The sequence below is a fragment of the Eimeria tenella genome, genomic scaffold (assembly GCF_000499545.2).
Source record: "Eimeria tenella Houghton genomic scaffold, Eth_scaff37, whole genome shotgun sequence".
Taxonomy (NCBI): domain Eukaryota; phylum Apicomplexa; class Conoidasida; order Eucoccidiorida; family Eimeriidae; genus Eimeria; species Eimeria tenella.
In genome coordinates, this window is record NW_013543286.1 from 101,128 (window position 1) to 116,045 (window position 14,918).

General features: G+C 44.5%; 1 protein-coding gene across 1 annotated transcript; it reads left to right on the forward strand.

Annotated features, from left to right (window-relative positions):
• Window positions 1-2,496: 2,496 nt before the first annotated feature.
• Window positions 2,497-9,500, forward strand: ETH_00011645 (long-chain fatty acid CoA ligase, putative; the record flags this gene model as incomplete). Its single annotated transcript, XM_013376550.1, has 15 exons — window positions 2,497-2,595; window positions 2,882-3,038; window positions 3,408-3,703; window positions 3,965-4,043; window positions 4,312-4,389; window positions 4,781-4,914; window positions 5,193-5,248; window positions 5,555-5,643; window positions 6,018-6,082; window positions 6,243-6,368; window positions 7,038-7,376; window positions 7,750-7,839; window positions 8,386-8,863; window positions 9,041-9,180; window positions 9,414-9,500. 15 exons carry the CDS (start codon window positions 2,497-2,499, stop codon window positions 9,498-9,500), a joined length of 2,313 nt encoding a protein of 770 aa, XP_013232004.1.
• Between the last annotated feature and the right edge of the window lie 5,418 nt (window positions 9,501-14,918).

Below are 14,918 nucleotides of genomic sequence, written 5' to 3' on the forward strand. Positions count from 1 at the left end.
TTGGCAGACGCTCTCGCTTTGCGAGCGCCGCCACTTCGGCCTCAGGAACCGGTGCAGAACATTTTTGCGAGTCACTGAAGTTGGAATCACGGTTGCGACACAATTCTGTAGGAGAAGTAGCGTTGAAATGGCATACGTCGACTTCCAGTTTGCATAGGTGTCAGGCGAGACGGGAAGTGTAGACGAGGATTGGCTTGTTTGGGTTGTTGGGTTCGGGTGTAAGTAAAGGTGAAGTTTGTCGCTTTAAGTGCTGGCGACAGATACACCACTGAGGTTATACTCTTTCTGCCTATTCAGGACTATGGAGCGCTTGCTTGTTTACCTCAGTGGGGCTCTTCTCTGAACTGTGCAATTAAGTGCCGGCTTCGTAGTTTACGTGATTACTTTATTCTCACCGTCGCACATTAGTGCTGGATGAGGTCTTGTGAAGGAGGAGAAACTCATGGACACCGTAGATGTATTCCTGATGACCCCACGGAAACGTGGCGGGAGCTTCTTCGGGTCTGACGAGGGGCATTTCGCCTGAAAGTGAAGAATCCGGGCACAGTTCCCAGTCCTTCTAGCAAGTCTAACATACAATCAGCCAAAGCCATTTTCATACGCTTGCCTGCTGCATCCTCACTCGTACAGTAACTTACCCGGCATGAGGGGACGAGTCAGAAACCAATGAGAGGCCACGGAAGATGCGTTGGCAGGATAAACAGTGATTGATTGGAGTGGCTACAGTGTGCATGCTATCGGCCTTGCCTCACTAATTCAACTACACTCCGCCATTCGCTAGGTAAACGCGCTGCGCGGTACATAGCATGGAGATCAGCGCGCAGACGTTGTGCCACGCGCAGCACAAATACAGTGGCCGTGTACAATCAAACCTCGCTGGCCTGCTCCCCAGCGAACTGGGGAGCAGGCCAGGGAGGTTCGATTCTTAATACGTCAAGTTTATATGGCAAGCAACTAGCACGGCAGAATAGATGACAAGCCCTAGCCATACAACTTCGGCGAATCAACTTCGTTGTTACTGGAGTTGACGTCATAATTTTTGCCCCGCTCTGGCTGTTTTTCTCTTAGGGGATTTGTCCCTGGAGGGTTGTTGGTGTAAGGGCCGAAAAGTGCCCACGTAACGCAGAAGAATTAAGACTACATATTACTACACTGCGCAGTTTACAAAAAAACGTGCTTAATTTTATCTCTTTCAGTGTACTCACGGACTTTGTGTTTTGATGCTAAAGTCCGCTGAAGCTCAGGCAACGTACCTGGGGGGCCTGGCGGAGCTGAGGAAGCCCCATGCCTGTCTGTTTGTCTGTTTACACTGGAAGTACTGCAAACGTGTAAAACAGTCTTGGTCTGTATTTTTCATTGGTGGAGTTTCTTCACGTGTGCCGTTTTTGTCCTATTGAGCTGTATGCGACTTCGCGACAGCCCGCCTCGGCCTCCCTTCTGCTGCAGCGTCCCTACTGGAGGCCTGTCCGTCTATTTTTCATGTCTCACTACGCCTCATACAGCAGAAATTAGACCTCTTGCGTTAATCTTTATTACAGTGTCCCTTGGCAGCATTTGCCTGCGCCACGACGCTCCGCAGTGCTCCAAACGAAGCTCAGCCCAGCTAACACTTGTGGCGTTTCCGCGTCCTCTACCGAAGCGGGCGGGGCCTTCAGAGCAACTCCTTGCATTCAGCCTGAAGGATACTGAACACGAAGCGTGGCTTCGTTGCTTATGCTGCAAAACTACCAGCCAACCCGTACAACTTGGAGCCAAAACAGCAGAATAAAAGATGGGGGCAGCGAACTCATCTGTGAAGGACGTGCAGTATTCAGTCATTGTCCCAGGCTCAGAGGAGACGGGTGCGGCAAATGTGCCTTCGCATGCTCAAATATTAACCCTGCAAGTGCTGCGTTGGATTGTCGCCGGGCCGTGTTGCTGCCACTTGCTGGCCCTGGTCTCGTATTTGATCCGTTTTTCCTTCGTTTCATTTCCTAACTCTTCTGCCCATTTTTGATTAACAGGCCCAATGCTTGGAAACGGCTACCTCATTAAAATACAAGCGTGCGCACAAATTTGTTCAATGCATGGTGGCAATATGTGGACATATGTAAACACAGAAGCTGTGTGCATGGTTCTGCATTAATGTCACAAACAACCAACTATGGACCTGCCCGCGACACAGTTCAGTAGCATAGATCTCTATGGAGTTTTGTGCTGCATAGGCACCAAGTAGTTAGATAGCTAGACGAATGTGTTGCTCTTTTGCGGTGGTGTGTGCGTGCAGCTGGACGCACAGCTGCACGTCGGCATTATTCTTGCTTGGACAGGCTAGCTGACAATTTTTCGACTAACCCAGTCAAAAATGCGTGAGAAATAACTAGCTTTAGATTATGCGGCAGAGAGTTCTGTAGGCGAAGTGAAGAGGACAACTTCGGTCTGCAACCTTCGTAAGTGTAGAATCAGAACAGTTTGCATGAGGATTCAGATTTTGGCTGCAGGTGGGAGCTTTTTCAAATGGGAGTGGGCCGATCCCCCGAAGGTCCTTGTTTGGGGACTCGACAGCTCCTGCCTGATGGAAGAAAGGGGGACTATGTGTGGAAAACTTATAGAGAGGTAAACGTTTTCCTTTCGTGCCCATTATTTTTTGTCCTTTTCTTGTCTCAAGCCACTCTGTCAATTTCATTCTTTGGTGTTGTGGCCGCTTCTACTTTTTTCACCTGACTATGTTCGGTTGCAGTGTCTACTTTCCTTCCAGCTTCCTGCTGTGTGATCGATTTTTCGTCCGGCCTTTGTGATGGATACATCTTTTGCATCTGTTGCTACCTCCGAGACTTCATATAACAATCAGAATCAGTCTCATACGTATGCGTTTTCTTTTCCTCCGTCATGGTGCTTTCAGGTTGAGCGACTTGCCATAGAAGTTGGCAGCGGCCTTCTTAACGAAGACCTTGTGCCCCAGCGGGTTTTTACTGACGTTTCGGGCAGCCAACTAACTTTACGTTGCATAGGCATTTTTGCTAAAAATAGGGAGGAATGGGTCATAACAGAGCATGCATGTGAGTTTCAACTCGTCAGTCCATCTGCTTCCCTCGTTTAGTTTCCCCTTTACTTGCTTGTCTACTTGTTGGTTTCTTAGCTTATGCATGTGTCCGTGCTTTGAAGTAGTAGCACGTTCAATTGCAAGGATTGCACAGATTCATGTGTGGGCGTAGAGTGGAAGTATCTTCAAGGTGTTGCGCGTCCGTTACTGTTTATGTTCGCGTATACATGTATCTCATCATGCCTATGCACAGTAGTGAGTCTAGACACGCACATCCGTCTTTAGAGCATGTGCATAATAATTACTCGGAAAGCGGGTTATATCCGTCTGTCTGCTAATGGTAGTGCCATGAGGAATGTAATATGTCTCTGGATATTGTTCGCAGCAAACGCGTACGGCATAACAGTCATCCCCCTGTACGACACTTTGGGGCCACAGAGCACACGATTTATATTAGGAGAGACGCAGATGAAAACCGTCGTGAGTGACGGGGACTGTCTTGTCAAACTCCTGGACGCGTTGCAACAGCAGCATGCCGCAGACAGCACCAGCGCCACCAGCCAGCAGCGCGACATTGCTATGGAGTGTATAGTCACCGTGGATGATATACCAGAAGATCAGAAGGAGAGAGCCGCCACTCTCAACTTGCGTTTGCTGTCGTGGAACGACTTACTAGAGCTCGTACGCTTCGTCAGAAACATCTTCAACAGTGACGAAATGGATTAAATACACCAGAAGTATAGGGACACAGGAGCAGGGGAGGGACGGTAAAGGAAACATGTGTTTCGAAGCTTCCTTGAGAATTGAGACGTGTGAATAGATCGAATTCTTGCTGTTTACGAGCTTATGAGGTGGATCAGCACGTGCTTCTTAGCAACACAGGTAGTGGCGAATAAACTTATGACGGACTTCCCTGAAAATTGTTGTCTTTCTTGTTTACAGGGAAGGCGGAGTGTGGTTCCTCTTTCAAATGAGGTGCAGCCGACGCTGGAGTCCTTACACACCATCTGCTACACCTCAGGCAAGAGCGCAGTGGACTGTTTAACTAGCGAATGACGTACTAGCGGTTAGGTAGCAATCTAGCTCAATCGCTAGCCACGAGTGAGACTGCTTCTTTGAGACTGTCAGTGTTCCAGTTCCGCAGTCACCTAGTTTGTAGACGTCGCTTGCAGTCTTGGACGCCCATGCTTTCCTTCGAGCATAGGGCTTGCTACATAAGGCCTGCAGCTCGGAGATTGCCGTTTGGGGCATAGGATTCAGGGCTCAGTATTGTGTGTCCTGCCTTGCAGGGACGACTGGCAGTCCGAAAGGCGTGATGATGTCCCACGGGAACTTCGTAGCTTGCGTCGCAACTGCTATTGAAGGCCGTGTGTCTCCACATCATATTTGTTGTCTACTGTCACTTCTTTATGCTCATCCTGCAAATCTGTTTCTCCATCTTTTCGTGGTTATTTTCAGTGTCTCTTGCCTACCACTCCTTGCCTGTCGTAGTGACTTTCCTTCCACAGTACGCATCTGCAGTTTTGTATATTCGCCCATTGTTTTCCCATAATTTTGTCCTGTCGGACGCTCTCTGCGACCACTACTGTAATCGGCTGTATGTTTACATTAACACTGGAATATTGAAGGCATCGAAGCAACTTGCAAGCTCAATGGAACGCAATCACCACAAAGTATGCTGGGTCTTACGCTGTACAGGACTATAGGTAACTCACAGCTTTTTCTTCTGTTTTGAGCTTATTTCGCTGTTTGCATCAGCTCTCCACGAGAACGGCTTGCACTTGTATTCGTCCGACTGTTTACTTTCCTACCTTCCGCTCGCTCACGTTTACGAGCGCTTTTGCGAAAATGTGTTCTTCAGCTACGGCGCCAGGGTTGGCTTTTACTCCGGCGTGAGGCTTCCCTGTTCACTTCCAGCAGTCCCACATAAGCAAACAATTTCACTTGATTGCACCACAACAGCTTGAGAAATGCACTCCATTGGTTGGTGACGTAGTCTTTCTAGGCTGGTAACTTCTGTAAAGTGGAAGCTTGTTGTGTTTTCCGACAGCTCTGGTGACGTTGTTGCGGTGTACGGGCTTTTAACTGCCTTCACTTTAAATCGTTGCACTTTACCTACGTTCTTAACTATGTTGAATACTTCTGCGTCGTTTTGGTCTGTGTTTTTTAGGACACTCACAAGTTGCTGGACGATGTGCAGGTTTTGAAACCTACAGTCTTCTGCAGGTAAGGACTTCCTGAGGAAGGTGAAATCTGTCGTTTTGTGTAGGATGCGCGCATATGGGCGAGGACGCATCTAGGAAAGTGAAAAGACGCTTTCTTCGTGTTTTCATTGTCGTCTTTTTTTGTACTCTTGAGAACAGGAGCATTAGTCTTTGTAGGGTGCGCTGCATTGCCTGCTTTTGTTTGTGCATGTCTACGCACTGCTGTATCGACGGTATACTCAGTTTTCCCGTGAATCCTCTCGGTGTATTTACTTCCACATGAATATTGTCTTTGTGTTTTGCGCTTTATGGGTCTTTGGTCCGTCAGCGTCCCTCGGCTCTTTCAGAGGATCGAAGCCAGAGTAACTAGTAGCCTGCAGGGAAAGTCGTTCGTGGCGCGATCCCTTTTCAACCAAGGTAATAGCCACTGAGCATCTGCCTTTATACTACACGTTTGCCTTCACCACTTCGTACTGCTTCCTCTCAATAACAGTATTTTGCGCTGATGGCCGAAGGGGCTCAGCATACAATTCTGAAGCACTGACGGGAGATACGAATTCCCGTATTACCATTTGGCTGTAGATAGCCACAGAAATCAGGATTCATGTTCGTGTCATTCTGTGCGTGCACACGAAAGAACGCGGATGCATGACACAAACAGTGACGATAGATATGACACGATGACTGACCACCTCTGCCGCGGCCTTGCTCACAGTGTACTCGGCTGGGCCATCGCCTGCACTTGACGTTGCGTCTCGGATACTGTTGCATGCTCTGTCGGCGCTTCTCAGCCTTGGCCGCGAAAATTCGACGTCTGCGAAGCTCAGGCATACCTCAGCATCCGTTCTGGGACAAGGTAAGGCGAAGCGGGCATACAAGCGCAGCACCACTATGCTGTTGAGGAGGGCCCACGCTGGTCTGTGCGTTTTGTTCAAGTACTGTTCCTAAAGTGCAGCTGCCACTTTGGGGACATAGTGTATATCTTGCTCGTGGCTTTTCCTGCTTCGTCGCTGCAGGTTGTGTTTGACAAGTTCAAGAATCTCATGGGCGGTCGCGTGCGTATTATGCTAACGGGCTCTGCTCCTCTTGACCCCCACACTCTTGAGAGGATGAGGGCATTTTTCTGCTGCTGGATTGTTGAAGTAAGCGCACGGCGCGTCTGCGCGCATGTTTTCACCCTTCTTCATGCATTCCCGGCTGTCTTTGCATGATTGCATCATTAAACAGACGTGCATATTCAACAGAAAGGCATGAGCCCTGTTTGCTTGTTCACTGGTGTTCATGTGGCTCTTATGTGTTCTGTCTGTGCGCTTTCACGCATGTGAATTCATGTATGTGCGTGTCTTACTTGGTTGTGTAGCTGAGTGAGTGTATGCGTCTCCAGCTGTGGTTCCCGCCTGTTTATGTGCACATATCTTCTGTTTCGGGGTGTTTGGGGGGTTTTCAACGGGGTTTGAGGCTCTTGGCTGCTGGAGTTTTTGAGTATACATCATTTCTGGCAGTGTGCACGCTCTCTCCCGCTCTTCGTGCTTTATTGCGTTATGTGGTCGTGTTATGTTCGCACCACTCGCTGTGATAATGCAATCCTCAGGAACTTGCACATGAAATTGCTTCTATCTCATTCAGGCCCCTGTGAATTTGGACGTATGTGTCCGGCAATCTGATGAACCAGGTGTTTGCCTCGCCGTTCTTGTTTGGTGGCTTTTTGTTGTTGATGTAGTGTGCCTGCCGGACGTTTCAGGCCTTCCAGCGCACAGAATCGATGTTGTCGAATGCGCATTTTCTTGAACGTGTGTTGCTTTGTTGCCCAGGGTTATGGCATGACGGAAACAATGGGCGCTTCCTTTCTTACATGGAACGTGTACGACAACAATCCAGGGCAGATAGGTGGAGTATTGCCGTCTTTGGAATTCTGTCTATTGGACGTCAGCGAAACTATGAACAAGTACTCCATAAAAGATGAAATTCCGAAAGGGGAACTTTGCGTCAGGGGCTCTACGGTCTCGGCTGGGTATTTTCGCAATGCGGAAGAGACGCGAGCCGCTATAGACAAAGACGGGTGGCTCCACACTGGGGACATAGCTGCGCTTTTGCCCAACGGGGGAGTGCAAATCATAGATAGGAAGAAGAACATTTTCAAGCTTGCTCAGGTCAAGCAGAACAGCCGTAACACATTTCACACAGCGATATTTTAATGTATATTTAACCTTCTACCACGTTACTCTGTGCTTCTTGTGACTATTCTTTGTTTTTCGTGACTTTCTCTCTGTCTCTAGCGCATCTGGCCTTCTTCCCCTGTTACCTCTGTGCTGTGGTGTTACCGTGGCATAGCCGCGTCAGCATTTGCCTTGATTTATTCGTCTGCTTCCCATAGCATTGCCTCTTGTGTGTCGCTTTTCCAGTGTCTGTTGAGGATGCGTGTTCCTATGCCTGACTGATATCGTTCGACCGCTGCTGCTTTGCTTTGTTACATCTCGGCCTCTTTTCGCATTGTACACATGTGCTTTACTTTCTCCGGTGCAGGGAGAATATGTGGCCCCTGAAAAGGTGGAGACAGTGTATATGCAAAGCCGATTCGTGGCGCAGTGTTTTGTCTTCGGATTTTCTTCAGAGGTATTTGAAAATGACGATCAGATATTAACACGAATGTGTCCATGCACAGACAGATTGAGGGAAGCAGAAACAGGCACAGACGCACATAGAAGGGAAAACGAGACGATGGCTTGACGAATGCAGAGATGCTATAATATTGAGCTAAAGTGCACACATTCACATTCATGAATTCATGCGTGCAAAATAGGCATAAAGGGACAAACTTGGATGCTCACAGGTGGTGTGCACGCATAGACAGTGTACATATGTAGTTGTGCAGGTAAACAGTGAACGTACTGAATCCATGCTGCTTCTTGCGCGCATATACAGAATTTCGTAAGTATGTAGCCGTGTTTTTCAAGCAAAAGAATGCATTATTACGTCGACTTATGAATGCGTGCGTACAAGCACATGCGTGGGCATGGGTGCGTGAGTGAGGACACGTGCAGGACATGCGCAATTTGTGATTCGTGCATACGAAAGAAGTAAGTGGTCAACTTTGGGCTTTCTAGCATACTTAGGGTAATATCAGCTGTCTCCTGTTTCTGTTTTGTCTCGCCACTCCAGACCTCTCTCGTCGCAATTGTCGTGCCAGATCAAGAGCAGACTCTGCGTTGGCTGCGAGAGGTGCGAGGAGCTGATGTTGCTGACTCTCGGCCTTTTGAAGAGTGGGTGAAAGACTCTGCAGTGCAGAAGGCTGTCTACGACGACATGCAGCAGGTTGGAAAGATGCAGGGCCTGAAGGGATTTGAGCTTGCCAGAAAAATACACCTCCACTCTGAACAATTCACGGTTGAAAACGGCTTGTTGACGCCTACTTTTAAACTCAAGCGTCACTATGCTCAAGAGGTTAGCGACTTCCACGCCAGGGAGGCGGAGGACATTGATACAACGACGGGCTTATGTAGGGGAATTTGTGGCACAGCCAGCAAGCGCTTGAGCTTGGACTTGCGCCTTTTGGGGAACATGAAGACTAAAATACACAGCGAAGTGGTCAACTGTTCTGTTGGATGTTCGGCGGCCTCCACAGGAGCCGAACTCCGGAGTACGAATATGGTTGCTGTTTGTATCTGCATGGAAGGCGTTGTGTACATCGCAGGGTGAATACGTCTGTAGTGCTATGCCCGTGTTAATATGCGCAGAGCAGCCGCTTGTACATGCCGAGCTGTAAACTCGGACTCAGTTTGCCAACGTTGGTGTTGCGTGTGGGCATTCCGTGCAGGTTTTCTGCGAAGAGATAAAGACGATGTACGGCGAAATACATATGGAACAAGACGCATGATTTTGTCATTGTTCTTTCCGCAGTCTCACAATAGAGTGATGGGAAGAAGGCAAGGCGAAGGCGGAAAGCTTATACTTCAAGTCCGATATGTTTCGCGTCACCTCCTACACCTCACGCAGCTCCCTGTTCGTCTTTTCTCCTTGCGTCCAATACGTTTGTTTGTTATATTGCCTTTGTGGATTTGCTGCCTTGCGGCATCGTGGTCCTTTTTTTATTTGCGACAGCCCGTCCCGACGCAGCCTATTTAGTAGTAGCTTTTAGCTGTTTCAGGGCGCCTGGGGGCCGTGAGGCTGCCACTGTTGTTTGCGTCAAGACTGTGAAGGGAAACGGAACCAGGGCACGATTTGGCTTATCACTGCCCAAAACGCACGGACTTGGACACAACTATGAGACGTGGTAATCGAACTAGCTGCGTAGGTTCTCGCTGGTTGTGACAAACAGGGCGGCTTCTGCAGCTGCTTTCCACGTGCCTTATTGTATACCATCTGCGTGGTTTGGTGCGTTTGTTCTTTGTTGTAGTTCACAGCGTTTTCCCTGCAAAACATACAGTGTTACTCTTATGGTGGTGTGGGAATCTTAGGTAGAAGGATAGGGATCAATTAGTGCCTCGCTACATGCCCAGAGGGGTCAGGCTATGTCTCATTCCTTGTGTTTGGCCAGCTTGCTGCCGCTGGTATGAGCTCTTCTGCTTCGGGGAAGAGTCACTGGTGTGTGGTGCAAAACGGAGCGAGACGGGCCATTCGGGCAAGCCATGTAGCGCATATCCGCATGGGGAGCCTTGCACGGCCTTTGTGTTTGTCCACTGACAAGTGGGGGAAGATTGAGGATATCTCTCTTAGGACGACAGTTGCTGAAGGGGCTTCACAACTACAGTGTGCGAAATTGCTCGGCATTTTCTTTAGTGAGGGCAGGAAGACACTGCTTTTGATTTCATAATGTCAGTTGCCGTCAACTAGTGGTGTCAGTCCCTTGAGCTCAGACGTGCCAGCTTGAGTTTCGCGTCATATTGTAGAACCGGGCCTTTCCTGTAAGGCAATTTAGTGATATTTTCCCCACGCCTAAGTAAACAGGGGTTGAAGACTTGACTTAATTGGACAGCGGAGAGGGTTTGAAGCATTGTTACGTCTCAGGTCACACATTCTTTGTAGGCAGTCTGCATTCTTGTGTGAGCTGGACGGTGTCTGATGAGACTGGAACTCTGGGCCAGCACAGTAGTGCGGTGAACCTTGTCTGAGGCGGCTTGGCTCCGTCAAGGACTTGGGAGCACTGCACGGCTCAAAGCAGCCCACAACTACTTGTCCTTTAAGCTTTCTTTCTCGTCTGTTTTATTAGCCAGCTTCCGCTTCTACAGCGGGGTGTAGCTACAAAATCCTGCGAATTTCACCTACGAACGTTGGCAGTAAAAGCGTCGACCGAAAGGCAGTGTTGGAGATACTGCTGGCGAATGCAAGGAGGAATGTAGATATACTGTCAATTCCGTGCGGAACGCTTTTCTCCTTGGAGGGTATTGCGGTGAGCGGCACAGCAAGTCTCAGCCAACAACGTTGCCTCTTAAGGCATCCGCAGGATGCAGTTACTCAGCAAGGGGAGTTCGAGCAAAGCGGGAAGTGCTTATTAAGGCTCAAGGGTGGGATGGGTGTCAGGATCAAGCCTAAGGGATCAAACAAAGTCAGCAACTAAAATTGGTTATACAGGGCAGGTCCAGTGCTGAAGAGAACCAGAGCTGCACTGCTGCGCGCTCCGATGGTATGTAAAAATAGCCTTTGGTATCCACATAGAGTAAATTACATGCATCTATGGCACTACCTATAAAGTGTGCAAAACGGCAAAGCTCACGGGATTTGTAGATTTGGAGGGCTCTGTACTTAGGCTCACGGCTCTGAGGTGGCTGCGACCCTGCAGGCAAGGACTACTGTGTGCGGATGGATGGGCCAGGCGTTGCAGAGAGATGCGTCTTTGAGAGCTTCCGATTGTCCTAAACTAAGTGTCTGTAATATTCAAACCTTTGTGCTACTTTTGTGTGGTGTAGTAGAGATGATTCATGTAGTCGCTGAACTAGGCTTGGTGTGTGATGTCTTAGAATATCCAGAGCTGCCTCACAGGTCATGTTGATATTTAAAGCCGTAAAAGTACCGGAAAAGCCCTCACCAAAGATGCTCGCAGAGACAGCACCCAGCAGATGCCCTTTGAACTAGCAATCAGAACACCTGAGGGCCGAGCTTTAAGAAACGCTGAGGTGTTCAGGAGAGAGGACACCTCCATAACCTGCTTCTGGGGGATGTTGAAATAATACATTTACAATAACTATCCCTTATACAATTGTAAATAATTTTTCTATAAATCAAGAAGCTAGTATATCTAAATTAGAATCAGATTTTATTTTCTTTTTATTACAAAGAGGAATTAATCTGCTTATAAAAATATTATAATTATCAATATTTTTTTTAACTTACCAGCACTGGGCAGGTGTCAGCCCCCTTACATTGTAATTACACTTAGCGGAGACTTGTGTTTTTGATAAACAGTCGCTTGGATCTCTTTATTGCAGTCCTTTGGACATCCTTTTTCCCGAAGTTACAGGATTATTTTGCCGAGTTCCTTAGAAAAAGTTATTTCGTACTCCTTAGTATATTTATACTTGCTTACTTGTGTCAGTTTTAGTACGGGTGATAATATATTTTAACATATACATTTTTCCAGCTATATATTTTTATTTATATATTAAAAACTATATTATAAAAATATAATAAAAATTATAGGTCACTATTTGTTATATATATTTACAGTAAAGGAAGTTTAACCTTATTACCCATCAATTACATATTTAATCTAATTTTAGGCCCCGACTTTATCTACGTGGTATATCCTTTCGTAGAAAACTTTTAAGCTTTCGGAGTATTAGATTTTACTAATATTTATGCTACTTAAGCTGACATTTTCACTTCTATTTTTTCCATAAAAATTTACATTTTTACTTCTTAAATATAGAACGCTCCTCTATCGATTTAAATATAAATCTCATAGTTTCGGTAAAGTATTTTTTTTACCATTTTCAGTACATAATTTCTAATTTAGCGAGCTATTACGCACTCTTTAAAGGATAGCTGCTTCTAAGCTAACCTCCTAAATATAAATGAAATTAAATTTCTTTTTATTTTTAATACTTTTTAAAACCTTAACTTATGATGTAGGTTGTTTCCTTTTAGACAATTGAGATTTTCCCCAATAGTCTCACTTATTACTTTTTAATATAATAGGTATTATTAGTTTATATATAATTTTTATAATATAAATATAATAAATATTAAATATAGTGCTTTACCACCTTAATTATATATTAAGTAACAGCTGCGCCTCAACGCATTTCGAGGAGAACCAGCTAGCTCCGAATTCGATAAGCATTTCACCGCTAATCTCATCTCTTCTGATGATTTTGCAATATCAACCAGTTCGAACCTCTATATAGACTTATCTATATTTCATTCTGGACAAGATTAATTCATCCGGGTTCGGGTTCTTAATTATAAGCAATTGTTATTATATTATAATAACTCGCGTTAACTCTGGCTTCAATTAAATAAAATTAACCAAATGCTTAAAATAATTAAGACTCGTCAGCTCCTTCTTCAACAGGCATATAGTTAGATTCTTTAATCCTTCTATAGATTGTAAGATAAAAAATTTCATGTTCTTTTCACTTCCCTTCCGGGGATCTTTTCACCTTTCCCTTACGGTACTAGTCCACTATCGATCACTTTAAAGTATTTTATTTTGCAAGGAGGTTCTTGCTTCTTCAATCAGAATTATTTTCTAATTTACTTATTTAAAAATAAATATATTAAATAAATATATTTATCCCATTTCGCTCGCCACTACTTAGGGAATTTTTGTTATTTTTTTTCCTTTAGATACTAAGATGGTTCAGTTCTCTAAGTTTTCTTTTTTTATTAAATTATAAGGTATATTCCTCCTATTCAGAGATCTTTAATTTATTGCATATAGCTAATTAAAGTATTTCGTAATTTAAAACGTCTTTCTTCGTCTTTAAGTATCAAGGTATTCTTTTTTATCTTATAAATATTTAATATTATATTTATTATAATAAATAATAACTTAAGAAATAAAAAACGGAGAACGGAATTGAACCGTTGACCTTCGGATCATGAGCCCGATGAGCTAACCAGACTGCTCTACTCCGTTTATATTAAAAATATATAAAATTAATAAAGCCAAGAGGGAATTGAACCCACACTATTGTGGTCCGTAGCCACATGCTCTTCCAACTTAAGCTATTGGCTTTATATAAATATATTATTATATGAGGAGGGTGGTTAACTCAATGGTAGAGTATATACTTTACAAGTATAAAGTTGTTGGTTCGATTCTAACACTACCCATCTTTAAAAAAACCTATCATTTAAATTGGAAAAGATAAAAACCTTCTAAGTTTTTAATGTAGGTTCAAATCCTACTAGGTTTATAATTTAAAGACGGAAGTGGCGAAATAAGGTATACGCGTTAGATTTAGGTTCTAATAGAATTTTTCTATGAGAGTTCAAATCTCTCCTTCCGTATTTTTTAATATATAAATAATAAATAACTCCACAGGCTGGGATCGAACCAGCGACTTTTCGGTTAACAGCCGAAAGCTCTAACCACTGAGCTACTGAGGAATATATAATATATATTATAGGGGGATATAATGACAATGGTAGAATAGTTCTTTTGCAAAGAAAAAGGTAGCGGTTCGATTCCGCTTATCTCCAAACCATAGATTATATATAAAAACTTCTTAAATGTATTATATTTTATAAAATATTTTTTGTACTAAATGAGTTTGATCCTGGCTCAGGAAAAACGCAAGAGACGTGCCTAACACATGCAAATTTAATGGTTAATAAATTAACTATAGTGAATTGGTGAGTAAAATATGAAAATTTAATTTTAGATTGGAAGTATTTCTAATAACTTAGAAGTAATCTCTGATAAGTGCATATATGTTGCTTTTAAAAAGTTAATACTGTCTAAAAAAAAGTTCATATCTGATTAGCTAGTTAGTAATATAAAAATTTACTAAGGCGAAGATCAGTAGCTGCCCTGAGAGGGGGACCAGCCACATTGGGATTGAAATACAGCCCAAACTCCTACGGGAGGCTGCAGTGGGGAATCTTCTGCAATGAGCGCAAGCTTGACAGAGCGTCGTCACGTGAAGGAAGACAGCTTATTTTTTAGTTGTAAACTTCTTTTACTTAAAAGTGAATATTGACACTTAAGTAAATAAAGTATCGGCAAACTCCGTGCCAGCAGCCGCGGTAAAACGGGGGATACAAGCGTTATCCGGAATTACTGGGCGTAAAGCGTATGTAGGTGGTTTTAATATATTTTTATATAAAAAAAACTTGATATTTGTTTTTAGTAAAAAAATTATTAAACTAGAGTCTGTTAGGGGTAAAAGGAATTTTTTGAGGAGTAGTGAAATGCAAAGATACAAAAAAGAAGACCAAAAGCGAAAGCATTTTACTAGGACAGTTTATTTTACTGACACTGAGATACGAAAGTTAAGGTAGCGAATGGGATTAGATACCCCAGTAGTCTTAACTGTAAACGATGGATACTCGGAATAATATATAAATAATATTTTATTCCTTAGCTAACGCGTTAAGTATCCCGCCTGAGTAGTACGCTCGCAAGAGTGAAACTTAAAGGAATTGACGGGGGCTCGCACAAGCGGTGGAGCATGTGGTTTAATTCGATGTAACGCGAAGAACCTTACCAGAGCTTGAAATATAGGTTTTTAAAAATTTAATAAATTTTTATT